Genomic DNA, 27529 nt, shown 5'->3' with positions numbered 1-27529 from the left:
TCTCCTGCAACAGTCAGAACAAAGAGGTGCTTAGGGGCAGGAAGCACGTTAGTGACACAGGTAGTGCTGGGGTCTGAGCTACACCGCCTACCCCGCACGCTGCTGAGTGCTCACCGGGGCAGGTGAGCTGGTGGTAGTGGGGTGTGGCTGAGGAGCGAGGGGGGTCCCGGCAAGTGCACGCAGGACAGCCCCTGAAGGCGAAAGCTGCGGCAGCCGATGTGAAGGTAGGAGCAAGCTCGCCAGCCCACCCAGGGTGCAAGCCCACAGGACTGTGGAGGCGGTCTGAGCGAGCAGGAGCAGGCCGACCCACGGAGGCAAGAGCAGAGCGGGGAGCCCCCGCAGCTGCTGCGGAGGCCTGAGTTGGCCTGCAATCCCACTAGCCCTTGAAGGCAGAGGGTACTAGGACGACAGCAGAGGCAGTCCGAACAGCTGCGCATGGGCCCTCCTGCAGAGGCAGAGGCCGCGTCGGCTGCTGCAGAGGTCCGGGATTGTGCACAATCATGCCTGCGGCGTGGGCCCACCCCTGGCAGTGGCTGAGGTCTGGGCAACAGCAGAATGGTCCAACTCAGGGGTCCCCAAACTTTTTACACAGGGGGCCAGTTCACTGTCCCTCAGACCGTTGGAGGGCCAGACTAAAAAAAACTATGAACAAATCCCTATGCACACTGCACATATCTTATTTTAAAGTAAAAAAAACAAAATGGGAACAAATACAATATTTAAAATAAAGAACAAGTAAATTTAAATCAACAAACTGACCAGTATTTCAATGGGAACTATGGGCCTGCTTTTGGCTAATAAGATGGTCAATGTCCGGTTCCATATTTGTCACTGCTAGTCGTAACAAGTGATATGATGTGCTTCTGGAGCCGTGATGCGTGTGTCCCGCGTCACTGGAAGTAGTACTGTACGTGAGCGATGCCGCCACATACAGGACTTCAGGAGCACAGGATGCGGATGATCACTAATGAAAGAGGTGCCCCTTCCGGTAGTGCGGCTGGGGCCGGATAAATGGCCTCAGGGGGCTGCATGCGGCCCGTGGGCCGCAGTTTGGGGACCCCTGGTCCAACTGGCTGTGTGCGGGCCTTCCCACAAAGGCAGAGGCCGCGGTGGCTGCTGGGGATGTCTGAGCTCGAGCGCAATAACACCTGCAGCGTGAGCCCACCCCTGGTGGTGGCTAAGGCCCCGGTAACAATGGAAGCAGTCCGAATGGGTGCAAGTGGGCCGCCCATGGTGGCGGAAGCCGCAGTGGCCTGCTGCAGAGGTCCGAGCTCACATGTAATCCAGCCTATGGCCTGAGCCCACCCTTGGCAGTAGCTGGGGCCCAGGTGACCTCAGGGGCAGTCTAAGTGGGTGCACAGAGGCCACATCCACTGGACCCCGGAGACCACATCCTTCTGCATGCTGAAAAAGAAGAAAAGAACTAAATAAAATAAAATAAATAAAAGTCTGGATAGAAAGACATCTGAGGCTAAGGGGCAAATCACATCCAATACAGTACCTAATCACTGAATTATAGTACTGAATTATAGTACCTGAATTATAGTACTGAGCCCAACAAGTAGCCAGCAATAAAAGGCAGCAGAAAGCAGATCTCAGGGGAACTTAAACTTTTAAAGGAACTTCCCCCAGGCCAAGAGTAGATAAAAGCTAGCCTAGGAGTGCAGCTGATATTTACAACCACACCTGGGCCCAGAAGAGGCAGCCACAAGATCTGGATCACCTGTAGCTCCAAAAAGGTTGATTAGAGCCAGTCATAAGCAGTGGACCTCACTGATCTGTACCAGACTCCATCCAGCCAGGAAGTCCAGAGCAGGTACATCCAGTGGCCAGATACAGAAAGCATCAGTTCAGGACCTAACAACCCTTGTTAGGGTGGAAGCTTAAAGAAGGGCTCCTCACACCTGAGCCAGCTAAGACATAGAAAACACCGACACAAATAGCAAAAAGAATAATGATAGCAGATAAGTAGTCCACAGCAGATTATAAAAAACAGCTGATGCCAACCCAAGAAGACCTAGAAACAACACAACTGAAAACTGGAGGCAGACAATACCAACCCTAGACTCAGCTAGGTACACAAACAACACACCCAAGGGAAGAGTGTATACACAGACAAAATAGGAAGACAAAGAAATGCTATCCAAATGAATCAACAAGAGAAATCCCCAGAAAAAGAACTGAGTGAGATGGAAATAACCAAATTACCAGATGCAGAGTTTAAAATAATGATTGTTAGGATGCTCAAAGATCTTAGAGCAACAATGAATGGACATAATTAACACCTAAATAGATAACAAGCATCAAAAAGGACACTGAAATAAAAAAAAGGAACCAGACAGAAATGACAAACACAATATCAGAAATAAAGACTACACTAGAAGGAATTAAAAGCAGGCTGGATGAAGCAGAGGATCAAATCAGTGACTTAGAGGACAATATAAGTGAAAGCACAGAAACAGAACAGCAAAAAGAAAAAAGGATCAAAAAGTCTGAGGAAACTCTAAGAGAGCTCTGTGACAACATAAAGAGAAACAATATCCACATAATAGGGACTCCTGAAGGAGAAGAGAAAGAAAAAGGGGTAGAGAACCCGATTGAAGAAATTATAGCTCAAAATTTCCCTAAATTGATGCTAGAAAGAATTACACAGGTTCAAGAAGCAGGGAGAACCCCATTTAAAAAGAACCCAGAGACCCACACCAAGACACATCATAATCAAAATACCAAAGCAAAGAGATAAAGAAAGAATACTAAAAGCTACAAGAGAAAAACAGTCAATCAGCTACAAAGGAACCCCCATAAGAATGACATCCAACTTTTCAACAAAAACACTTGAGGCCAGAAGGGAATGGCAAGAAATATTCAAAGTAATGCAGAACAAGAACCTACAACCAAGACTTCTTTATCCAGCAATGCTATCGTTTAAAATTGAAGGAGAAATTAAAAGCTATCCAGATTAAAAAAAAAAAAAAAAAAACACTCAAAGAATTCATCACAACTAAACCAATGCTGCAAGAAATGTTAAGGGCCCTGCTGTAGACAGAACAAAGGGGGGGGGGGAAATCTAGTAAAAGAGGAATGTAGATTTAAAGAAAAAAATGGCAATAAACAACTACATATCAATAATAACCTTAAATATAAATGGATTAAATGCTCCAATCAAAAGACATAGGGTAGCTGCGTGGATAAGAAAACAGGACCTGTACATATACTGTCTACAAGAGAACCACCTCAAAACAAAAGATACATATACACTAAAAATAAAAGAATGGAAAAAATACTTCATGCAAATGGAAATGCAAAAAAAGTCAGGGTAGCAATACTTGTTTCTGACAAAATAAACTTTAAAACAAAGACTATAGTAAGGGATAAAGAAGGTCAGTACATAATGATAAAGGGAGCAATCCAACAGGAAGAGATAACCATTATAAATATCTATGCACCTAATATAGGAGCACCTAAATATATAAAGCAGAATTTGATGGACATAAAGGGCGAGATCAACAGCAATACTATAATAGTAGGAGATTTAAATACTGCAATAACATCACTGGATAGATCCTCAAGAAAGAAAATTAACAAAGAAACAGCAGAATTAAGGGACACACTAGGTCAACTGGATTTAATAGATATCTTCAGAACCTTTCACCCTAAAGCAGCAGAATATACATTCTTTTCAAATGCTTATGGTACATTCTCTAGGATAGACCACATATTAGGGCATAAAACGAGTCTCAACAAACTTAAGAAGACTGAAATCATATCAAGCATCTTCTCCGACCACAGTGGCATGAAACTAGAAATCAACTACAATAAAAAAACTGAAAAACACTCAAACACTTGGAAACTAAACAGAATGTTATTATATAACGAATGGGTGAACAATAAGATCAAGGAAAAAATAAAAAATTTCCTTGAAACAAATGAAAATGAGCATACAACAACTCAACATGTATGGGACACAGCAAAAGCAGTCCTGAGAGGGAAGTTCATAGCATTACAAGCATACCTTAAAAATCTAGAAAAAGCTCAAATAAACAACTTGACCCTGCATCTAAAAGAACTAGAAAAAGAACAGCAAGTAAAGCCCAGAGGAAGTAGAAGGAAGGAAATAAAAAAAATCAGAGTGGAAATAAATGACATAGAGACTAAAAAAACAATACAGAGGATCAATGAAACCAAGAGCTGGTTCTTTGAAAGGGTAAACAAGATCAATGAACCCTTAGCCAGACTCACCTAGAAAAAAAGAGGACTCAAATAAATAAAATTAGAAATTATGGTGGAGAAGTAACTGACACAGCAGAAATACAATACAAAGGACTGTAAGAAAATACCACGAAGAACTGTATGCCAAAAAACTAGACAACCTAGCTGAAATGGACAAATTCCTTGAAAAATATAATCTTTCAAAAATCAATCTGGAAGAATCAGAAAACCTAAATAGATTGATTACAACAAATGAGATCAAAACAGTTATCAAAAATCTCCCAACAAACAATAGCCCTGGGCCAGATGGCTTCACAGGCAAATTCTACCAAACATTCAAAGAAAAACTAACTTCTATTCTTAAGCTATTTCAAAAAATTCAAGAGGAGGGAAAACTTCCAAACTCCTTTTATGAGGTGAGCATAATTCTGATTCCAAAGCTAGGCAAAGACAACACAAAGAAAGAAAACTATAGGCCAATATTCATGATGACTTTAGGTGCTAAAATTCTCAACAATATATTAGCAAACTGGATACAGCAGTACATGAAAAAAATCATACATCATGATCAAGTGGGATTTATTCTGGGTAGGCAAGGCTGGTACAATATTTGCAAATCAATCAATGTGATTCATCACATAAACAAAAGGAAGGACAAAAACCACATAGATGCAGAAAAAGCATTTAATAAAATTCAGCACCCATTTATGATCAAAACTCTCAGCAAAGTGGAAATACAGGGAACATACCTCAACATGATAAAGGCCATCTACAACAGACCCACAGCCAACATCATACTCAATGGGCAAAATTTAAAAGCAATCCCCTTAAGATCAGGAACAAGGCAGGGGTGCCCCCTTTCACCACTCTTATTCAACATAGTCTGGAAGCCCTAGCCACAGCAATTAGGCAAGAAGAAGAAATAAAAGACATCCAAACTGGAAAAGAATAAGTAAAACTTTATTTGCTGATGATACGATATTGTACACAGAAAACCCTAAAGTCTCAGTCAAAAACTACTGGACCTGATAAATGAATTCAGCAAGGTGGCAGGATAAAAAATTAATACTCAGAAATCAGAGGCATTTTTATACACCAACAATGATCCATCTGAAAGAGAAATTAAGAAAACAATCCCCTTCACTATTGTAACAAAAAAAAAAAAAAAGTACCTAGAAGTAAATATAACCAAGAAGGTTAAAGACTTGTACTCAGAAAATTATAAAACATTGTTAAAAGAAATCAGGGAAGATACAAACAAGTGTAAGCATATACCGTGTTCATGGTTAGGAAGAATAAACATCATTAAAATGTCCATATTACCCAAAGCAATTTATAAATTCAATGCAATTCCTATTAAAATAACAATTACATACTTCAAAGATATAGAACACATATTCCAAAAATTCTTACAGAACCAAAAAGAACACGAATAGCCCCAGCAATCTTGAAAAAGAATAATAAAGTGGGTGGTATCACACTTCCTGATATCAAGTTATACTACAAGGGCATTATACTCAAAACAGCTTGGTACTGGCATAAGAACAGGCATACAGATCAATGGAACAGAACAGAGAACCCAGAAATAAACCCGCACCTTTATGGACAACTGATATTTGACAAGGGTGGTAATAGCATACAATGGAGTAAAGACAGCCTATTTAACAAATGGTGTTGGGAAAACTGGACAGCTACCTGCAAAAAAATGAAAATATTTTAAGTAAGACCACTAACTTACACCATTCACAAAAAAATTCAAAATGGATAAAAGATTTAAATGTAAGCTGTGAAACCATAAGCATCTTAGAAGAAAACAGGCAGTAAGCTCTACAATATCACTCGCAGCAATATATTTGCTGATTTATCTCCACAGGCAAGGGAAATAAAGGACAGGATAAACAAATAGAATTATATCAAACTAAAAAGATTTTGCACAGCTAAAGACAATATGAACAGAATAATAAGGCAAACCACACAATGGGAGAACATATTCGACAATATGTCTGATAAGGCAGTGGTCCCCAACCTTTTTTGGGCCACGGACTGGTTTAATGTCAGAAAATATTTTCACGGACTGGCCTTTAGGGTGGGACAAATAAATGTATCACGTGACCAAGACAAGCATCAAGAGTGAGTCTTAGATGGATGTAACAGAGGGAATCTGGTCATTTTTTAAAAATAAAACATCGTTCAGACTTAAATATAAATAAAACAAAAATAATGTAAGTTATTTATTTTCTCTGCAGACCAATATCAAATGGCTCACGGACCGGTACCAGTCCACGGCCCGGGGGTTGGGGACCACTGTGATAAGGGGTTAATAACCAAAATTTATAAAGAACTTGTAAAACTCAATACCAGGAAGACAAACAATCCAATCAAAATATGGGCAAAAGAAATGGATACTTCTCCAAAGAGGACATACAGATGGCCAATAGGCATATGAAAAAATGCTCAACATCACTAATCATTAGAGAAATGCAAATTAAAACCACAATGCGATATCGCCTCACACCAGTCAGAATGGCGCTCATCAACAAAACAACACAGAATAAGTGCTGGCGAGGATGTGGAGAAAAGGGAACCCTCCTGCACTGCTGGTGGGAATGCAGACTGGTACAGCCACTGTAGAAAACAGTATGGAGATTCCTCAAAAAATTAAAAATCAAACTGCCTTTTGACCCAGCTATCCCACTTTTGGGAATATACCCTAAGAACACCATAGCACTGTTCCAAAAGGAGAAATGCACCCCCATGTTTATGGCAGCATTGTTCACAATAGCAAAGATCTGGAAACAGCCCAAATGTCTGTCAGTGGACGAGTGGATTAAAAAGCTTTGCTATATATATACTATGGAATACTACTCAGTCATAAGAAATGATGACATCACATCATTTACAACAACATGGATGGACCTTGATAACATTATACTGAGTGAAATAAGTAAATCAGAAAAAACTAAGAACTATATGATTCCATACATAGATGGGACATAAAAATGAGACTCAGAGACATGGACAAGTGTGTGGTGGTTACCCGGGGGTCGGGTGGGAGGAGGAAGGAGAGGTAGGAGGTCAGGGGAGGGAGGGGCACAAAGAAAAGCAGATAGAAGTGACGGAAGACAATTTGACTTTGGGTGATGGGTATGCAATATAATCAAATGTCAAAATAACCTGGAGATGTTTTCTCCGAACATATGTACCCAGATTTATCAATGCCACCCCATTAAAATGAATAATTAATTAATTAATTAATTTAAAAAAGGAAAAATTTGATTAAAAAAGAAGCTATGGTATATATACACAATGGAATACTATGGAGCCACAAAAACGAAGGAAATCTTACTTTTTGTGACAACATGGATGGACCTGGAGCTATTATGTTAAGTGAAATAAGCCAGGCAGAGAAAGAAAAATACCATATTACTTCACTCATTTGAGGAATCTAATGAACAATATGAACTGAGGAACAGAATAGAGACAGAGGCGGGATCAAAGGGACCAGAGGGAAAGCGGACAGAGGGAAAGGGGATGATAGGATGGGATGAGAGCAGAAAAGCAAAACCGGGGGGAGGGCATTGCGGGGAGGAGGGCAAGGGGAATGTAGTGGGGAACACGGGGGATGAGGGTATTTGAGGGGACACTAGAATCTATATACACACAATAAATTAAAATTAAACTTAATTTAATTTAAAAAAAAGGAAAAAATAAATAAGTAGGTAAGTAAATAAATAATAAGTCAGTCGCTGTCATATGTGTTTGGGTACTGTTTTTCGGGGGAGGGGATCATGCTTCTGTATGCCCTGTCTGAACTGTCTCTGTGCAGGGTCAGCTCCAGGATGCCCACAGGAAGTGACATAAATCTAGGCCAATCCCAGTGAGAAAGCTCTCCTTTTTATCTTTTCTGGCTAGTCAAATTCTCTGAGATGATGTTAGATGAGTATCTATGTTTTACTAGAGAAGATAAAAAAGCCTTTCCGCCCAGTGGCCAGTTTCCTCTGCACAGATGAAATCTGAATTCATGTAGCCAAAAATAAATGAAAATAATAGTCAAAACTAAAAACACCTGTAAATAAGAGAGATAATAACTACCAGATGGATACACATCAGCTGACGCAGAGGACTGGCCTGCTCTCCAAAGAGAGGGCTGGCCACCCCAGAGGGCAGACCCAGCCTGCTCTGAGCGCACCTGTGACAAATGCTCACCAAACAAAGCGAGGAAAGGCATCATGAGAGATGTGACATCTGAGATTTTTAAATTAGACATGACAGGAAAAAATGAGATCTTAGTTAGACTTCCTCACACTTACTTCATGGTTTAATACTCTTCTCAGTCTGAACTATATAATACTTTCCCTACTTAAGCATTCTTAAAGTCTCATTCCAGCCCTATCGATACAGAAAGCACCTTTAGAAGTGTCTGGTTTTGATTTGTTTTAACGACAAGAAAATAAATTAGAGGTAGAGAGAACCAGAACTTCTTTAAAATATACATGCAAATATGTTTGTTATTTTATTGAAAGCATTTTAAATATTTTCCTAACTTTAAATAACGCTGGTGTAAGAATTCTTCATATCTAAACCCAAAATGATTAAGTGGACAATTTAAAGTACATTAAATGAACTTCACAAAAAACAAATGTTGAACAGAGTAAGAGGTGCAGAGCAGCAACCCTTCTTGAGTTGCATAGGACTGTATGCTGACAGGCCTCTGCCCTAGACCAAGGTACTACATGGGTAAGTGTGGAAGCTCTCCCCAAACATCAAGAGGTCTCTGGAGGTAGGAAGTCACTATCTTCTGGGAAATTTGGAGGCATGATGGGAAACCTAGAAACAAATTCTGAGTTATCTTGTGACTACAATAGTAATCACAGTAATGATAGCTGACAAACTTTTATGTATCAACTTATTTAATTCTTAGCATAGCCCAAGCCCATAAATCAGTTTCTCTTATTACCTTAAAACACAGGGTCTGAGCACTTAAGAGTAACCTAACCAAGGTCACACTCTAGAGCTGAAATTAAAACCAAGTCTGAGTCCAGTGACTGCAAATTTCATCAACAAGGCAATTATCACCTTCAATAATAGAATGTCGCATTTGACTGAAGGACAAAAACCACCTGGTTTATTTTCAACCGACCCTGCAGCACATGTCTTGCTGTTACCACACACTAAAGCTGCACTGATATGTTGATATAAAATCCAGCAAGGTAATTATAACTAAATTCTAAAGTGTTTTATAAATATCTAGCTATGAGAGAAAGAACTGAAATTTGAAATGTAGCAGTTTCTTTTTTAGTCACTATATTAAAGAAACTTTCTAATAATTCAATTATATGTTTAGGTGCCTCCAGGGATGTTATTATGGTAAGAAGTATTTTAAGAAAAAAAAACTGGCATCACTTTAACAGAAACAGGTTTTAACTTTTTCTCTTATTTCATCTAACTCATGTGAATGAAAAGCCTCTTTTAAGTGAGTGGAATGAGTGCTATGCTAGCAAGATTATTTCCCCATGTATAAGACACTCCTATGTATAAGATGCACCTCAATTTTGGGGCCTGAAATTTGAAAAAAAAATGTATTAACATAAAGTTATTGAACTCAAGTTTGTTTGTTTTTTTCAGAGACAGAGAAAGAGTCAGAGAGAGGGATAGACAGGGACAGACAGACAGGAACAGAGAGATGAGAAGCATCAATCATTAGTTTTTCATTGCGTGTAGCAACACCTTAGTTGTTCATTGATTGCTTTCTCATATGTGCCTTGACCGCAGGCCTTCAGCAGACCGAGTAACCCCTTGCTCGAGCCAGCGACCTTGAGTCCAAGCTAGTGAGCTTTTGCTCAAACCAGATAAGCCCACACTCAAGCTGGCAACCTCGGGGTCTCGAACCTGGGTCCTCTGCATCCCAGTCCGACACTCTATCCACTGCGCCACCGCCTGGTCTGACAAACTCAAGTTTTATTCATCATAAAATTCATACAATTCCTCATCTGTGTGAAAAAGTGGAAAATGCAAGAAAAAAATCAACAATCACTGTATAAGACACACCCAGTTTTTAGACCCCAAGTTTTTCGGAAAAGGGTGCATCTTATACATGGGGAAATGCAGTAGACTATAAGAAAAACAAAGAAACAGACTCTAAAACAACAATAAGAGAGGGCGGGAGGAGGGGAGAGGATCCCAGTTCCTCCAAGAAGCCTTTTGTGGGTGTAAGGACCTAGACCGAGTCAGGGGCTGTAGGCTGAACTACACCCCCTCCCAGGGCAGAGATGTCAGAGTTTGGCAAGTTGAAAATGACCACAACTTACCTTTAGAAGAGCCAACGCTACATGAAAGATGATGTTCAAACCCTGAAATTAAAAAAAAAGAGTCAAAATCAACACTGCCACATGGACCACTGGTTTATTAAGTATTTTCCTAAAACTTCCACACATCATTTTCACAAACAATAGTAATTAAACAAACCATGACATTTTTTTTAAAGTGTTTTCTTTCTTGGAGAGGCTTATTTCAAATTTTAGGCGCTATTTAATGTTCACACAAAATTATTGTTTTTATAATAAATCCTTTTCCTTCCATCTACTTCTGGATTACGTGCATAGCCTATGGCTTGCAAAAGTCAAGTTCCTGTTTTGTTTTTTTTTTGTATTTTTCTGAAGTTGGAAACATGGAGGCAGTCAGACAGACTCCCACATGTGCCTGACCGGGATCCACCCAGCACGCCCACCAGGGGGCGATGCTCTGCCCATCTGGGGCAGCGCTTTGTTGCAACCAGAGCCATTCTAGTGCCTGAGGCAGAGGCCACAGAGCCATCCTCAGCGCCCGGGCGAACTTTGCTCCAATGGAGCCTTGGCTGCGGGAGGGGAAGAAAGAGACAGAGAGGAAGGAGAGGGGGAGGGGTGGAGAAGCAGATGGGTGCTTCTCCTGTGTGCCCTGGCCGGGAATCAAACCCGGGACTCCTGCACGCCAGGCCGACGCTCTACCACTGAGCCAACCAGCCAGGGCCAAGTTCCTGTTCTTAACTGGAACTCTTGGTCTGGACAGGTGTGTGATGTGGCTGAACCGTCAGTGGCCAATAAGATGCAGCATGGATAGTGTTGCTGATAACTGGGACAGAAGATGGGGAGTAGGGAGTCTCACGCCGGATTTCCACTACCATTTTTACTATTTTCTTGTTTGTTTTAGTTCTCGCTCTCAACTAATATCTGTACAACTAGAGATGGGAATGAAGGCCCATCTCCTAGACTTGCTTTTCCTTTTTTTCCTCCTCAAAACCAGAGCAATATATTACTTCAGGAATAAATAAATTAAATAACTTGTTAAGAATCCATACTGGAGCTGAACTGTGAACTCTGGGTTCACAATTCATTCCGAAGAGATGTTGAGATATTAAATTCAAGACAGAAGGACCTTAAATGCAGAAGACAACAGAATCAGAAATAAGACTGCCAAGGAGTGTGCAGTTTGCTCGCCATGCAAGTCGTCATACATGAGAAGGAAGGTCTTTCAAGTAGGAGTTGACATCTTCCATCAGCCCAGAGTCTATCTGATGTGCCTTCTGCATCTTGGTCACAAATGTAACCTCTTTCTACCTTTGGACCTGGTGCTATATCAGATATATTATACAAAGAACTTCCAATAAACCATCCTTTTTCTGTCTCCAAAATTAGAAGTGAGATTAGGACTTGGTACTTAGATTTCATTGCTATTATAATTTGCTAATGTGAATTTTCACAGTCAGTCACCAAATATGTGATGTGATGGTGGAAGGGAAAAATGATAAGCACAAAATATTTGGTTGGAGGTTTTGGGGTTTACTCAGTTAATTTTTCAAGAAACCAAAAGCAGTGGGAAGTAAATATGATCAGACCAGGAGACAAAAACAGATTGACATAGTTCATCACCACTTCAAGCAATGACCCTGGACTTTTTGAACACTATTTACACATTAGAAAAAAAGTAAGAAGACCATCATAGATTAGAAACTTGGATTACAATTATAAGCAAATTTTGCTTTCCTAAATTTGAGTCCTCCTAACTGCTGCCCACTGCCGCCAAAACTTGCAGACCAAGAGAAAAGAGACCCGCCGCCACCATGCTCCTCACTGTCCCCTCCAGGCGGCAGTGAGTCCTCACACCTGAGTGCTTGGGCATGCGCCATCAGGACTAAATCTGCCCGTCCCTGTCCTCGTTGTTCTAGTCACCGTTCAGAAGGTAAGCCCCTCTTGTGTTCAGCTCTCTAATCCTCATGATGCTCTGGTCCTGTCTCCTCAGCTGTCCCCCATCCTCCCCTCCATCCTGAACCCTTCAGCATACTGTTTGGAAACACCACTCCACATGCAACCAACTCTGCTATATTCTCAACCTCCCTCCAAACACTCCCCCTCCCCCAAGCATTCACAGGAGTAGTCAAATCTCAGTGATTCTCATAATAACACATATTATAACTCACGTTTTTCACTAGATGAACTTGACAAGCCTGAGGGTATAGATGTATTTAGTTGCTGGCTAGGATCACTCCTCCCAGCCTCCTGACATTTGCTTAACGGTATTCCTACCACATAGTGCTGGTATAATGACCACAGTAAATCCTTATGTGGTGACTGAATGACTGAACTGTACTACTGATCCCAAATTTTCTGGGACTTATTCTTTTCCCTATGGACCCAACTAAAACAGTTACAGAATCATCATCAAACTATAGTAAGAAGTCCTTGTCTCTATCTCAAAGTGAAAGTTCTAGACAACCAAACTATGAAAAATGCAAACAAGAACTTAGAAATTAAAAAAAAAAATTAAAGATCTCTAAATTGCCAAAATAGCTCTCACTAACACAAAGAGAAAATTTTATTCAGATTAGTTTGGTGATGTGATTTTTTTAGTTTATAGTATCAGAAGTAGCAACATAAAACCAAAGTGTGTGCTAGCTGGGATAAGGAACAGACAGCCTGTAGGGCAATTGTCAGAATTAAAATATTAGCTCTGATAGAAACAGAAGACATGCTTTTAAAAAGCTATAAAATTTATAGCAATCTTGGCCCATTTAGTGGAGCCAATAACCCTTCAGTTAATATCAGTTAATATGATAACCCAGCCGCATGAATGAATGCTCACATTATGTTCAAAGTACTATGCATAAGAGGGGAATACAGTATATATTTTAAATAAAAAGTAGATAATTTTTTTTAAGTTGGGAAGCTAAACAGATGACTGGCAGTTACCATAAAAACAGTGTCTATATGTAAACTCTTCAAACAAGTTCAGAATAGTCAGGTATTACTGCACCTGCTTACATGAATCTCTAGACATTATCCATAAAAAATAAGAAAAGTAAAGACTTGTGCAAGCCTTAAACTAAAGTGGAATAGTGTGCCCAGTCTATGCAAACAAGGATCCTTCAGATCTCTGAGTTGCTGAAAATCAGGAAAAACCTGCTATTCTACCAAGATTGTCATTTCACTACAAAACATATCCTGATTTCCTAAGAGGAGAGTAACAAAGGCAACTCAAGTTGGATATTTTAAAATATCTATGTTTTCTTTGATATAAGACATTCTCATTTAGGAATATAATTAGAGGTACCATTAAATGACAGAAACCTTCCAGGAGCCGCCATTTGGTCAGTTTAAAAGCTACAAATAGGTTGGATTTAAGATGATAACGTCAGTGGAGGCCGTGGTCTTTGGAATCCCAGTAAAGTGAACAACCCTCTACTCTTCTAAGCACATGAACTCAATCCAAATCCCCACTGTCACCTCCTTGTCCACCTACTCTCATGTGACCTGACTTTTGCTTAATTGAGCTGAAATTTTTCTAAAAAATATTTCTAAACTAAAAAGATCTTACATATTTTCAAGATGTCTCCCCCTTTTAGGAATATTTAATCTGCAGCAACTTGTCTGCTACTGAGTGGGAAATAAGGTTTCTTCAAAAGACTCAAAGGCTAAAACATTTGGAGAATTATTAAGAGCAAAAACAAGTAAATATATTCTTTTTTTTTTTTAAATAAATTTTTATTAATGGTAATGGGATGACATTAATAAATCAGGGTACATATATTCAAAGAAAACATGTCTAGGTTATTTTGTCATTAAATTATGTTGCGTACCCCTCGCCCAAAGTCAGATTGTCCTCCGCCACCCTCTATCTAGTTCTCTGTGCCCCTCCCCCTCCCCCTAACTCTCTCCCTCCCTCCCTCCCATGTCCTCCCTCCCCCCACCCCTGGACAAGAGTGTGGAAGTAAATATATTCTTATGGTTACTTATTATTTATAGCACAAGGTCTACCTCCAAGAGCAAGAAAATAAATAAGAACAAACACCCACTGAATATTTTCTATGTTCCAAGATCTGAATTAATTATATTGAAAACATGTCCTTATTTGATCCCACGACAACCCTAAATTCCATTTTACGCACAGGAAATTAAGACTGACAGAAGTCAAAGTCAATTTCTCAAGGTCACACTGTTAGTAAGTAGATTTTAAACTAAGCAGTACTACTCCACATGTTACACTCTTAACTACTACGTTAGAGGAGTCAGTTCAATGGATCAGTGAATTAATGAACAAAGCCCTGATTTGGGTATTAATTAATGTGGCCTCATTTAGTCCTAAAGGATTAAACAATTCCTTCCATTTCAAGGCAAGTAAATTGTGAGAGCAGAGTGGAATGATAACAAATGGGTGACTTCTTTCAAAATCAAATTTTATTATTTGTCTCCAAACTGAAAAATACTCACAAAGTAGCTGACCGCTCACAGGGTGTGAGGCAGTAACCCAGGCTGTTGTGGAAAGAAAGGGTGCCCACCTTCCTCCAGTGACAACAGACTGAGATCAGATTGGGAAGCTGCCATTTCAAAATTCAGTCACAGCCTGGAAAAATGTTCACTTAAAGAACACCTACGAGTAATTGCCCTAAATTAAATAATTGCTCCAAAGTGCAGATCATTGTGTTCCCAGAGAGGCCAACAATGGAGCGCCCACAACCCTGCACAGCACAGAGCACTCGCTGGAACAGATGGGGCACTGTGCTCTGATGAGCACGCGGTCGGTCGTGGGCTGGGGGCTGACAGACGCGGGTGAGAAGCTGTCAGAAATACGGTGACAGCGCTGAGAACAATGCTGAGAAAGGTGCTGTGAGAAGTGCCAAGCGTGCCTCAGCACCTGGTCCTCAGGGATCAGAAAAGGAAATCAACAGTATGTGAAGGTGCAAGCCCTAACAATAAGGTCGGGAGAAATGATCAAACCAGAAATGGCCAAGGTAAATGGAGCAGACCCACAGCAATAAGGCCACAGCCAGAGGGAAGGGGTGCTGCCTTTTTTGACCCATCCAATGTGGGACATTCCACCCCAGGAAGGGGAATGACTAAATGAGACCGCATGTGAAAAGCGTAGTAATCTGGTAAGCACTTGCTAAGTATTTGACAAATGCTAGTGATTATTATTAGGTTCATATATTTATTGCCAGCTAGATCTTGTTATTTTATACATATTTTTCACTTAATTCTCTCAATAACTCTATAATAGACGTGTTACTGCTACCACTGTAGAGATGAGAAAACAAAGGCTCAGAGTCGTCATACTATTAGTAAATGGTAAAGCCAGGATTAGAACTTATATCTGCCAGACCAAAAAGAAAAAGAAGAATGAAAGAAAAAAGAAAATCCATGTTTTTCCCATCTAATTCCATCTCTACTGCAAATTCAGTAAGACTCTGATTAGATATCTGTAGGGGATTAAAGATGGCCATACCCTTTGACACTTCTCCCACTGACAGAGGGGTCTCTGTCCTCCTTTCTGGAATCTGGGCAGATTCCAGATCCATGTCTCTGACAACGGAATGTAGTGGAAGTGAATGTGTGCTAATATTCTGGCCCAGACCCCCCCCCCAACCAGCCAGCTTCCCGGACCCCCTCTTGGAGTGCTCACTCTTGGCAGCCAGTCACCACGTAAGAAGTACATTGACACTTAAGACTCCCATGCTCTAAGAAGTCAAACAGAGACAAAAGGGCCTGCAGGATGAGCTCCCACCCCTGAGAAAGAGAGGCCAAGGACCACCCAGGCGCCAGCTCTATGAGTCAAGAAGTTATCCTGAGCCCCTCCTCCCCCCGCCCCGCCAAAGCCACGTGATCACCGATGAACCCGCACAGCAGAATCCTTCCCAAGCTCCTGACTGAGGAACTTGTGAACAAAATATTATAAATGGCTGCCTTTATTTTTGAAAACCTTTAATTTAAAATGATTTCAGATTTAGATAAAAATTGCCAAAAGCAGTACCTAGAGTTTCCACATATTCTTCACCTGGCTTCATCAACCGTTAACGCCTGACATAACCACAGAACAACTATCAAAACTGAGAAAGTAGCATTTAAATTTTGTCAGATGCCCCACGAATGTCCTTTTTCTGGCCTAGGATCCGTGCTGGACCCCATAGTGAACTCAGGTGTCATGTCTCCTTGCTCTTCTTCCATCTGGGACAGTCTTTGCTGTTCACGAACTTGACACTTTTGAAAAGTGCCAGTTATTCTGTAGGATGTCCCTCAGTTTGATCTGCCGGATGTTTCCTTATGATTAAATTTAGATGATGTATTTGTTCTTGGCACGAACGCCACAGAGCAATGTTATATCAGTGCATCTTATCAGGAGACTACGTAATATCAGTATGTCTCACTCCAGAATCAAGTTTCAAAGCCACTCAGGTCTGGTGTAGTGTGTTACACCGGGTAGGCAGAACAGAATCCCTTGTCTTCTCTTTGACACATTTCTCACTTTTGGGATCTGTAAAGTAATGCTTTCTTGCACAGAAAGAAGAAAATAACAACATAGAATTACCATGCAATCATAAAGAGGTAAATACTGGCTGCTCTTAAATATGGGTCCTATGGCAAGAATATTGTAGCTCATTAGCCAAAAAAAGCACCTGACTTTATTCTGCTTCTCATATTGTAAGCCCTTTAAAAGTTCAGTCTTTTATGAGAGACTTTGATGGAGTAAGCAGTAAAATGATATGTTTTGCTTTTGGGGATTTGGATTTGGGGTTTTGGGTTTGGGGTTTTGTTTTTAGATGCCCACTAGAGGGCAGAATTGTAGCACTGAAAACCAAGAGGCAGCTTTAAAAAGATGTATTCACAGCAGCCTCGGATACAAATTCATGTAAGCCCTGATGTTTTAAAATCTCATGGCTAAGTCTTCCCTTATGTCTACAAATCAATCACTAAGGTAACAAATCTAGATGATTCTCACCTTTCCCCAGTTTTATTATATATTTCCTGTTTTTATAATAGATTCATTTTAGTGTTTTCATAAGTTAGAATAGTGAAGAGAGCTCAAAAATGAGGAGTAAGAAATAAATCTAACATATGAATGCCTCTAATTGTGGGTAATTGTTTTTACCTTTGCTTGGCTTGTATTTGTTTCTATAAATGAAGTATTGAATAGATATATATCTACAAAATCTAAGTATTTAACTATGAGTGATCCTGGGAAGAATTCTTAGAGGTTAGTGACCTCTGAATTAAAAAAATCTTTCAGAAACAAGGCAGGTAAATAAGAGAAATAAATTAAGCTAGAGGTTTTGACAGGTAGTCATCAAATCTGAGGCATTCTGAAAACCGCTTAGCATACTCAAACATTTGTATGTTTGTAAGGATGACAAGTCATCCTTATACAGCATCAGATTCCAAGGCTAGGATAGGAGATAAAAAATATAAACACATAACACCACCTTGGGTAATCAAGGGAGATGTGACCTGGAAAACACCTTGTGGTTCCTTTAAAGACATGCTATTAGCAGTGAGAACTGTCACTCACCCCTCTGCTCTCCTCCACTTCCCTCTAGGTCATGGTGACTTGGGTTCTATTGTCTCTCAGCAGCAGTCATCAGTCAGCCATCCCAGGCTGCAGGGGTGTTTAGACATCCTTCATCATGAAAATCAACCCCCACCAATTCCTAACTACTGTCTGATATCCATCCTCTCCTTCCAAGCTACCGTGAGTTTTCATTGACCCTATTCAGCCAGAAGCCAGAGGACGCAGGAGCTCCGTTGTTCGGATGGAAGCTGGAAAGGGAACCTCCCCTGCTAGCTGGCTCTCTTTTACCCCTGACATTGTCTAGATCTCGGTCAGCGTTATGATCAGTTGTAGAGATACTTGGATGAGATAAAGGATGTTCATGTCCCTTACGGTCTGTCCTGTTTCTACCTTTCTCTCTTTTTGGAGAGCAGGTAAGGTATAGGGGTTATGACCTGGACTCTGGACCCAGCCTTCCCAGGTCTCAATGGAGACCCCCGCTTGTCTGTCTGACTTAGAGCAGTTATTTAAATCGTCTCTGCCTCAGGTTCCTCAGACATCACCAACCTCACAGTGCTGAGAATTAAATGAGTTACTATTTGCCAAGCACTTAGAACGGTGCCTGACACACAGTTAAGCAGTACATGTCTACATACATTATTATTAAAGTCTTCAAAATGAAACTTCCCAAGATTTTATAAGGAATTTCAGTTATTTAAGATCCCAAGAAATTTGCTACAGATTTTGATAACAACTGACCTATACATTCCTTGTACAACTTCTTGAAAAACATTCTTTCCTTCCTCCCAATCAATTTGACCAGATCACAGACACAGTCTTAAAAGGATGAGTTTAGGTCACAAGGAAATGGAAGCAACTAGGACTTCAGGAGAAACAGATCAAAGGATTCATAAACCTCAAAACAAATAGAGAGGAGAGGCATTTTTATGGTTTGCCTCTAGAAAATGATAGAAGTTGACTAATTAAGCCTTTGGCACTTATTCCTTAATTGCTAGTTGGAGTTTTAAAAATTTATTTCAATAAAACCAAGCTTAGTGGCCCTGACAATGCAGGAGGCTTGCCCAGATGGCCGCTGGCCTGCCTCTGACAGCCCCTGTGCAGGAGCACTGAGCAGGCAGGATCTTGGGCTGCATCTGCTCAGATCTGCCACGTCAGATCCCAGCCGCAGGAACAGTGCTAATAACCAGAGAGCAAGAGAAGAGAGCCGGGAAGCCAACATCGTCCTGTCCCAGCGCTCATGGGCTCTGCTGTATGGCTCTGCTCACATCCACCTGCTGCTCCCTTTGCTGCATCACACTCTTCCTTCCCTTTGTCTGTACTCAAAGGAACTGGAGAATACCTGAGTGCAATTTTTCCCTGTCACCTTTTGGAGGTGCAGTTTCAAGGTTAAATATCCTCAGTTCTTTTAATCTGTCCTCACATGTACTAATTCCAAATTCTTTTGCTGTTTGCTTATGAGCTCTCTTCAAGGCCTTCATAAATCTCCTAATAAAAAATAAAACTAGATAGTGTGCTACAGCATAGGTCCACACAGTACAGAATTACCTACTATAGTCAGTAGTAAATGTAAGCCTTACTATTAAACTGTCTACTTCTGCTTTGAACTTGAAATGAGCTATAGGTCTTAGAACCTTTTCTTGCCAGACTTACACAGCCCTCTTCTTTTAAATAAGGGTTATTGGCTTAACCTACCCATAGAGTACTTTCCAAATCTAACGATCCATTGTTCTTTATGATTTACATAGAGTAGAAACACTTGATTTTCTGGCTTCGAATTTAGAACAGACTGAATAGATTTATAGAGACATGGTTGTCTATAAGTTCTAGTTCACTGGAAGATGTACCAAGGAAGGCACCAACATCACCAGGGCAGAGTTTGGAAACCAAGACCCATTTACAGGATATGCCTACAGCATCCAGCCATTGTGAGGCTGGGACGTACCCAGGCATCTTGCCAGCTTAAATAAATGGAGGGGAAGTTTATGCACAAAAGTAAAGCTGGAGAGTCGGGGTGGTATAGATAAGGGATTCTCAAGTCGGAGATCCAGGGTATAGAGGTTTGGTTTTGTTTGTATTCTGGATTATCCACTGGAACATATATTTGCCCCAGAAAGGAACATCATCTAATTTTCACACGTGTTGAAAAAGCAAGAGAATTAAAAATCCTGAAAAAGTTACCAAATAGAACATTCCTTTTCTAGACATCTTAAAAATCATTTCCAAAGGATATCTAAGTGTCTATAGACAGAGCGACAGTGGATTCTGTCTCACAAGCCCCAGTGGTCCTTATGACCTCTAAGTCGTCTTCACTATGCCTCTTAGGGTGGTAACCTCCCTGAAGAAGCAGGGTGTACCTCGGGCTGCCTCGGGGAAGGTGGGCAGGAGAGGCACAACTGTTCTACTTAAGATGGGATTTGAAAAAAAGTTTCTGCCCATTCAATTTTTCTCTGGGTCATCATTTTTACTTTATAAAAAAATCTGTATGTCCCCAAGTCGAATTTAATTGTTTTAATTTCCTTTAGGACCCTGAAACAGTGTGACTGGCTGGGTGACCCCTCAGGTATGAGGAACCCTACATACACCTGGATAAAATAAAAGATGGGGACAGAACACTATCCTTGCGAGCCCACACTGGTACACCGGAGCATGAGCAGCTTGTGTTTACACACTATGGACCAGGGTGAGGGGAAATCCTCACGAGCCCACACTGGTACACGGGAGCATGAGCAGCTTGTGTTTACACACTATGGACCAGGGTGAGGGGAAATCCTCACGAGCCCACACGCCTGAGTGAGAGTGCTTGTGTTTATACACAATGGACTAGGGTGAGGGGAAATCCAGACTCTAAGAGCACTCTAGAGTCAACTCACCAGAAAAAGTCTTGAATCAAATAATTGTTCTAAAATTTACATTGAATTATTAGAATTTGTTTAGCTTTACACTTTTTAATGTGGTAAAAATTCAAAGACAATAAAAATGGAAATACATGAGTAACAAATTACAAACAGAAATGAAAGTTGTGACTGCATTTTTAATTGGTTCCAATTGAGTATTTGGAGGTGACAGTGTGCGGAGATTACAGTGCTTAGGCAATAAACGTTTGGGTCTGAATAGAATGCTCCACACAACGTTACTGCTGGGAGCGAGGACTAGGAAATTAGGCTACAGTGCATTCTGGAGAGAGACTAGGTTCCTCTCCTCTTCCACAAAGAAAGGCAGTTCTGGTGACCGTACATGAGATTAACCATGAAAAGGAAAATGGAACCTGCACAAGTTGATTTTTGTTGCTGTTTTCTAAAGCCTTTCTACACACGTGTGCTCTGGGGAGGTGGTATGTCAGCACCACCTAAGAGTGAGTTCAAGTCCCAAGTCCCAGGATCACCAACCCTGAATAGGAATTGGCATTCAAAAGGATTGCCAGCTGATCGAAATGCATATTAAAATTTGCAGTCCACTTTTTCTTTTAGAACGTATATATCCATTCTGCCTAGTGCTTCAAAATATAATGTACTTTCCACAAACAGCAGATGGCCCCAGGCATCAGTGAAAGAATGACAAAAAGTCCTAAAGATCAAGTTGTCAAAATTGGTATCATTCTGAAAATAACTCCAATTTTCTAATTAGCTTTATAATAGTGATAGATAATACAGCTTCATTTTGAAAATTCACTTTAAATAAGTTTCTTTTGATTAAGCCGTGCTAACCAAAAACTATGTGAGAAAATAAAAAAGAAAAGAGGTATCCTAATTTATAAAAAGTCAGCTGCAAATCAATGTACAAATAGAGCTTATTAATAAAGGTATTAGCCTCTATTAATAAAATAAAAGATCCCTGACCCAGGTATTAAGCTTCTATTAATCCTAACAGAAATCCTAGCATGAAAATCTCAACCCAGCAGAGATTTCTGGAAGAATAAAAACTCAAAAGGGAAAATGCAAATTCTAAGTTATTCCACAAACAAATTCAATTAAGGATCATAAAATAATACTGTATCTTCAAAACTGATCTCAATCAATAAAGCTGTGCTATTGTCACCTACAGCTCACGCTGAATTACTGTATATTTTTGCCACCAAACCACATCACAATTCTTTTCTTTGACTTCAAAACTCCCAAGCACTGTTCCAGAACACAATATAAACCTAGGAAATGTAGTAAATCAAAACAGAGGATAGGTGAGCCCTTCTCTTCTCTGACCCAGTGAGCCACAAGTAATAGACATTGCTTCAGGGGCCGTATCGTTCTCGGAAACATAAAGCATCTGGACTGTCTTTTTTCAAAGACAGAAAAGAGATTCCATAGACACAATTTCTAGACAAGTTATAGAAGGAAAGGGAAAGGTTAAAAAAAAAAAAAGTAAAGTGATATAAAAGGTTATATATATATATTGATGCTTCCACTTAGAAAGTCTGAATTCCACTAACTCTTTTTCCAAATAAAACTTCTAGGGGAGAAAACATCATGTTTTCAGAAGTTAAAAAAACAAATAAACAAAAAACTAGCAACAATTCATCAAAAATTTTCCAGCAATATATTCTTGTTTCTCAACCTTTAAATCATGTTTATAGTGCTTGGGAAAGGGTAATGACTTCCATTGTTCCAGACAGGTATTTTACCTGGGTAAAATACAGCAATAATACTTGTTAAAGGTCTAACTTAAAGTTAGCTTTGACCTTCAATTGCACAAGTTCATTTCAGGACCAAACAATATGGACCAAATGAAGAAAAAATGAAAATCCATTTAACAAAATGCACTTGGCTGTAGGTAGGCGTTCTTTTCCTCTTTAATCCAATCCTATTCTACCAACCTCATCTTTCCCCATCAAACGGTCAGAATCCCCCAATCCAGAGCCCCCCAATCCTTAACCATTCTGTTAACAACAATCATGTCCTCTACTTCTGAAATAGGAATTCACCACCCTTCACCTCTTCTGCTCACTTTCTACTAAGCACCATCATTTCTTTCATAGACATGGTCCCTAACTGGTCTCCCTGGGCTTTCTTATTTCCTTTCAGTGCAATCACACAGCCATAGCTGTCTCTGAAACATTTAAGTCAGGACATGCAGTTCCATGCTGAAAGATTTCCAATGGCTTCTCAATGCACTTGAGCTGAAATCCCATGTCCTCTTCCATATGACTGATAAGCTCCAGTCTCACTGGGTCCATCCACCTCTTGACAAACTGCTCGCTGTTCCAGAAGTTCTGGCTCTCTTTTAGTTCCTCCCACCCGGAAACCTCACATGCATTTCCCCACCCATCAGTGGGAATTCTCCTACTCCTCTCTCAGATCTCAGCTCTAAATGCCACTTACTCAGAAAGAGACCATTCTTGAAACCTTGATCTAAAATAGGCTTACTAATTACAAAATTTGAGGCAGCTTGTACTTTATCTTCATAGCATTTTTTGCAATGTATAATCATATTCATGTCTATTAAGTCGATCTGGTCTAATGTGACACTTAAAGCCATTAATTACTTCCTTATTAATTTTCTGTCTAGATGATCTGTCCATTGATGTTAGCAGGGTATTAAAGTCCCCACTATTATTGTATTGCTGTCAATTTCTCCCTTTAAATCCATTAATATTTGCTTTATATACACTGATCACAAAAATTAGGGGATATTTTATAGCTTCATATTCATTTTTAAATATCCTCTAATTTTTGTCAGCAGTGTATTTAGGTGTTCCCGTGTTGGGTGTGTAGACAGTAATCATACACATTTTTGTACTCACTTATTACCTGCCCATGAGCTTGTTTGCTCCACAGATGCAAAGACAATGTCTGTTCCATTAAGCATGGCATCTATTAGGTCTAGCTCAGTCTCAAGACATATCAGGTGCTCAATATTTATTAAATAAATGAATGATGGATGGATGAATAAATATGACGTTCCTTTTAGTGAGCATCTCTGGTCCTCTGAATGTTGAATTGATAAGCTATTGGTTATTTTTTCTAGAAACAAAAGACAAAGATTCACTTCAAAACAATTTGGAAGCATATGTTGCTCCATTTTTGGCTTCCCTGGCATCCTTCTAGCTGCTTTAAGTACTGAAATTAGAGTCATCCAGTTTTCACTCCTTTTTTGATGTTTTGGCAATTACTCATGAGTCCTTTTAGACTTCCATATAAGCCTTTAATAACCCAACTATTAAAAATCTAGTTATATTCCTGACATAATGCAATACGTAAACTAGTGTACTTGATGAATGCCTTCTCCTCAAATATAAGAAACCACATAAAACAAAAAGACTGTCAAAAGAAATCTAACCTAAAACTTTTGCTTACACTTAATAATGTGTTCCCTCCCCTAAAATTCCACAAAAATGTAGTGCTGTTAGACAATTTCAGATTATACCACATACTCTTAAATGTACACTTACTACAAAAAATAAAAGGCACAAGTGCTAGAAGGGACATACTTATAAAAGCCACAATCCACGACGTTAGCATTCTTTCTTTTTTAATTTGTTTTTTATTGTGGTAAACATTTTATGTAAGCTTCAGATGTACAGCATAATGATTCAATATGTGTATGCACTGCTAAATGATCACAATACCTCTAGGTACCATTAGTCACCACACAGTTACAAATTATTTTTCTCATGATGTGAACTTTTAACATTTACTCCTTAGCAATTTTCAAATATGCAATACAGTATTATTAACTATAGTCATCATGCTGTATTGTACATTATATCCCATGACTTATTTATTTTATAACTAGAACTCTGTACCTTTTAACTCCCTTCACCCATTGCACCCCTCCCCCTATCTACCTATTCTGGCAACCATTGATTCTTCTCTGTATATACTGGCTTGCTTTTTGTTTTAGAGTCCACATATAAATCATACAATATTCATCTTTCTTTATTTCACTTAGCATAATGCCGTCAAGGTCCATCCATGTTGCTGCAATTTTATATATATACCTTATTCATTTTATATATATAAATTTCATTTTATATATATACCTTATCTTTATCCATTCATCTGTTTATGAACACTTAGGTTGTTTCCATATGTTGGCTCTTGTAAATAATGCTGCAATAAACACGGTGGGTGCGCACATATCATTTGTATTTTAAATTAGTATTTTAAATTTTCCTCAAATAAATAACCAGAAGTAGAATTGCTAGATATACAGTAGTTCTATTTTTATTTTTTTGAGGAACCTCCATATTGTTTCCCACAGTGGCTGCACCAATTTCCATTCTCACCAACAGTGCACAAGGGTTCCCTTTACTACACATCATTGCCAACATTTCTTTCTTTTTTTTTTTTTTTGATAGCAGAAATTCTAACGGGTGTGAGTTGGTATTTCATTGTGGTTTTGATTTGCATTTTTCTGATGATTGCTGATGGTTGAGCTCATCTTCTTATGTGTCTGTTGGTCATCTGTATATCTCATTTGGAAAACTGTCTATTTAAGGCCTCTGCATTTTTTTAATCAATTAGTTTTGTTTGTTTTCTTCTTTTTTTGCTATTGAGTTGTACGAGGAGTTCTTTATATATGTTGACTTTGGATATTAACCTCTTATCAGATATGTAATTTGCAAATATTTTCTCCCACTCGGTAGGTTGCATTTTCGTTTTGTTAAAGGTTTCCTTCTCTGTGTGGAAGCTTTATAGTTCGATATAGTTCCATTTGTTTATTTTTGCTTCCATTGCCTTTGATTTTAGAGTCAGGTCCAAAAAATCATTGCCAAGGATAATGTCAAGAGGCTTACTGCCTATGTTTTTTTCTAAGATTTTTATGGTTTCAGGTCTTACAATTCAAGTCTTTAATCCATTCTGAGATAATATGTGTGTATGATGTAAGACAGTAATCTAGTTTCATTCTTTTGTATATGGCTGATTGTTATCAGACTGCCCTTTCCCTATTGTATGTGCTTGCCTCCTTTATTGTAGATTAATTGACCATATATGGGGTGGGCTTATTTCTGGGCACCCTATTCAGTTCCACTGCTCTATGTGCCTTTTTTTATTCCACTACCATACTGTTTTGATTATTGTAGATTTATAATATAGTTTGAAATGAGGAGGTGTGCTGCCTCTAGCTTTGTTCTTCTTTCTCAAGATTGCTTTGGCTATTTGGGATCTTTGTGGTTCTATACAAATTTTAGGACAGTTTATTCTATTTCTGTAAAAAATGTTACTGGAATTTTGATAAATAGGGATTACATTGAATTTGTAATAGATTGTTTTGGGTAGCACAGATATTTTAACAATATTAGTTCTTCCAGTCCATGAGCATGGGATATCCTTCCATTTATCTGTGTCTTTCTCAATTTATTATTTTTTATAATAATTTTATTTTTTTAATGGGGTGACATCAATAAATCAGGATACATATATTCAAAGATAACAAGTCCAGGTTATCTTGTCATTCAATTATGTTGCATACCCATCACCCAAAGTCAGATTGTCCTCTGTCACCTTCTATCTTGTTTTCTTTGTGCCCCTCCCCCTCCCCCTTTCCCTCTCCCATTCCCCCCTCTCCCCCATAACCACCACACTCTTATCAATGTCTCTTAGTTTCACTTTTATGTCCCACCTACGTATGGAATAATGCAGTTCCTGGTTTTTTCTGATTTACTTATTTCGCTTCGTATCATGTTATCAAGATCCCACAATTTTGCTGTAAATGTTCTGATGTCATCATTTCTTATGGCTGAGTAGTATTCCATAGTGTATATGTGCCACATCTTCTTTATCCAGTCATCTATTGACGGGCTTTTTGGTTGTTTCCATGTCCTGGCCACTGTGAACAATGCTGCAATAAACATGGGGCTGCATGTGTCTTTACGTATCAATGTTTCTGAGTTTTTGGGGTATATACCCAGTAGAGGGATTGCTGGGTCATAAGGTAGTTCTATTTTCAATTTTTTGAGGAACCACCATACTTTCTTTAATGGTTGTACTACTTTACATTCCCACCAACAGTGTATGAGGGTTCCTTTTTCTCCACAGCCTCTCCAACATTTGCTATTACCTGTCTTGCTAATAATAGCTAATCTAACAGGTGTGAGGTGGTATCTCATTGGAGTTTTGATTTGCATTTCTCTAATAGCTAAAGAAGATGAGCATCTTTTCATATATTTGTTGGCCATTTGTATTTCTTCCTGGGAGAAGTGTCTGTTCATATCCTCTTCCCATTTTTTTATTGGATTGGTTGTTTGTTTGTTGGTTGTTGAGTTTTATGAGTTCTTTGTATATTTTGGATATTAGGCCCTTATCTGAGCTGTTGTTTGAAAATATCATTTCCCATTTAGTTGGCTTTCTGTTTATTTTGTTATCAGTTTCTCTTGCTGAGCAAAAACTTCTTAGTCTGATGTAGTCCCATTCATTAATTTTTGCCTTCACTTCTCTTGCCATTGGAGTCAAATTCATAAAATGCTCTTTAAAACCCAGGTCCATGAGTTGAGTACCTATGTCTTCTTCTATGCACTTAATTGTTTCAGGTCTTATGTTTAGATCTTTGATCCATTTTGAGTTAATTTTTGTACAGG

General features: G+C 39.3%; 1 protein-coding gene across 2 annotated transcripts in view; it reads right to left on the bottom strand.

The window, feature by feature from the left end:
• The window catches only part of RABGAP1L (RAB GTPase activating protein 1 like), a 603348-nt gene that overhangs the window by 147218 nt on the left and 428601 nt on the right, over nucleotides 1-27529 (bottom strand). For both annotated transcript variants that reach the window (XM_066261195.1, XM_066261196.1), the window contains exon 18: nucleotides 10518-10559. In XM_066261195.1, coding sequence (XP_066117292.1) covers nucleotides 10518-10559 — 42 coding nt within the window. The remainder of the gene's footprint in view (nucleotides 1-10517; nucleotides 10560-27529) is intronic.

Source organism: Saccopteryx bilineata, chromosome 2, assembly GCF_036850765.1.
Source record: "Saccopteryx bilineata isolate mSacBil1 chromosome 2, mSacBil1_pri_phased_curated, whole genome shotgun sequence".
Classification (NCBI taxonomy): domain Eukaryota; kingdom Metazoa; phylum Chordata; class Mammalia; order Chiroptera; family Emballonuridae; genus Saccopteryx; species Saccopteryx bilineata.
Note: the sequence above shows the minus strand (reverse complement) of the source record. Positions and strands in the feature narration are given on the sequence as shown.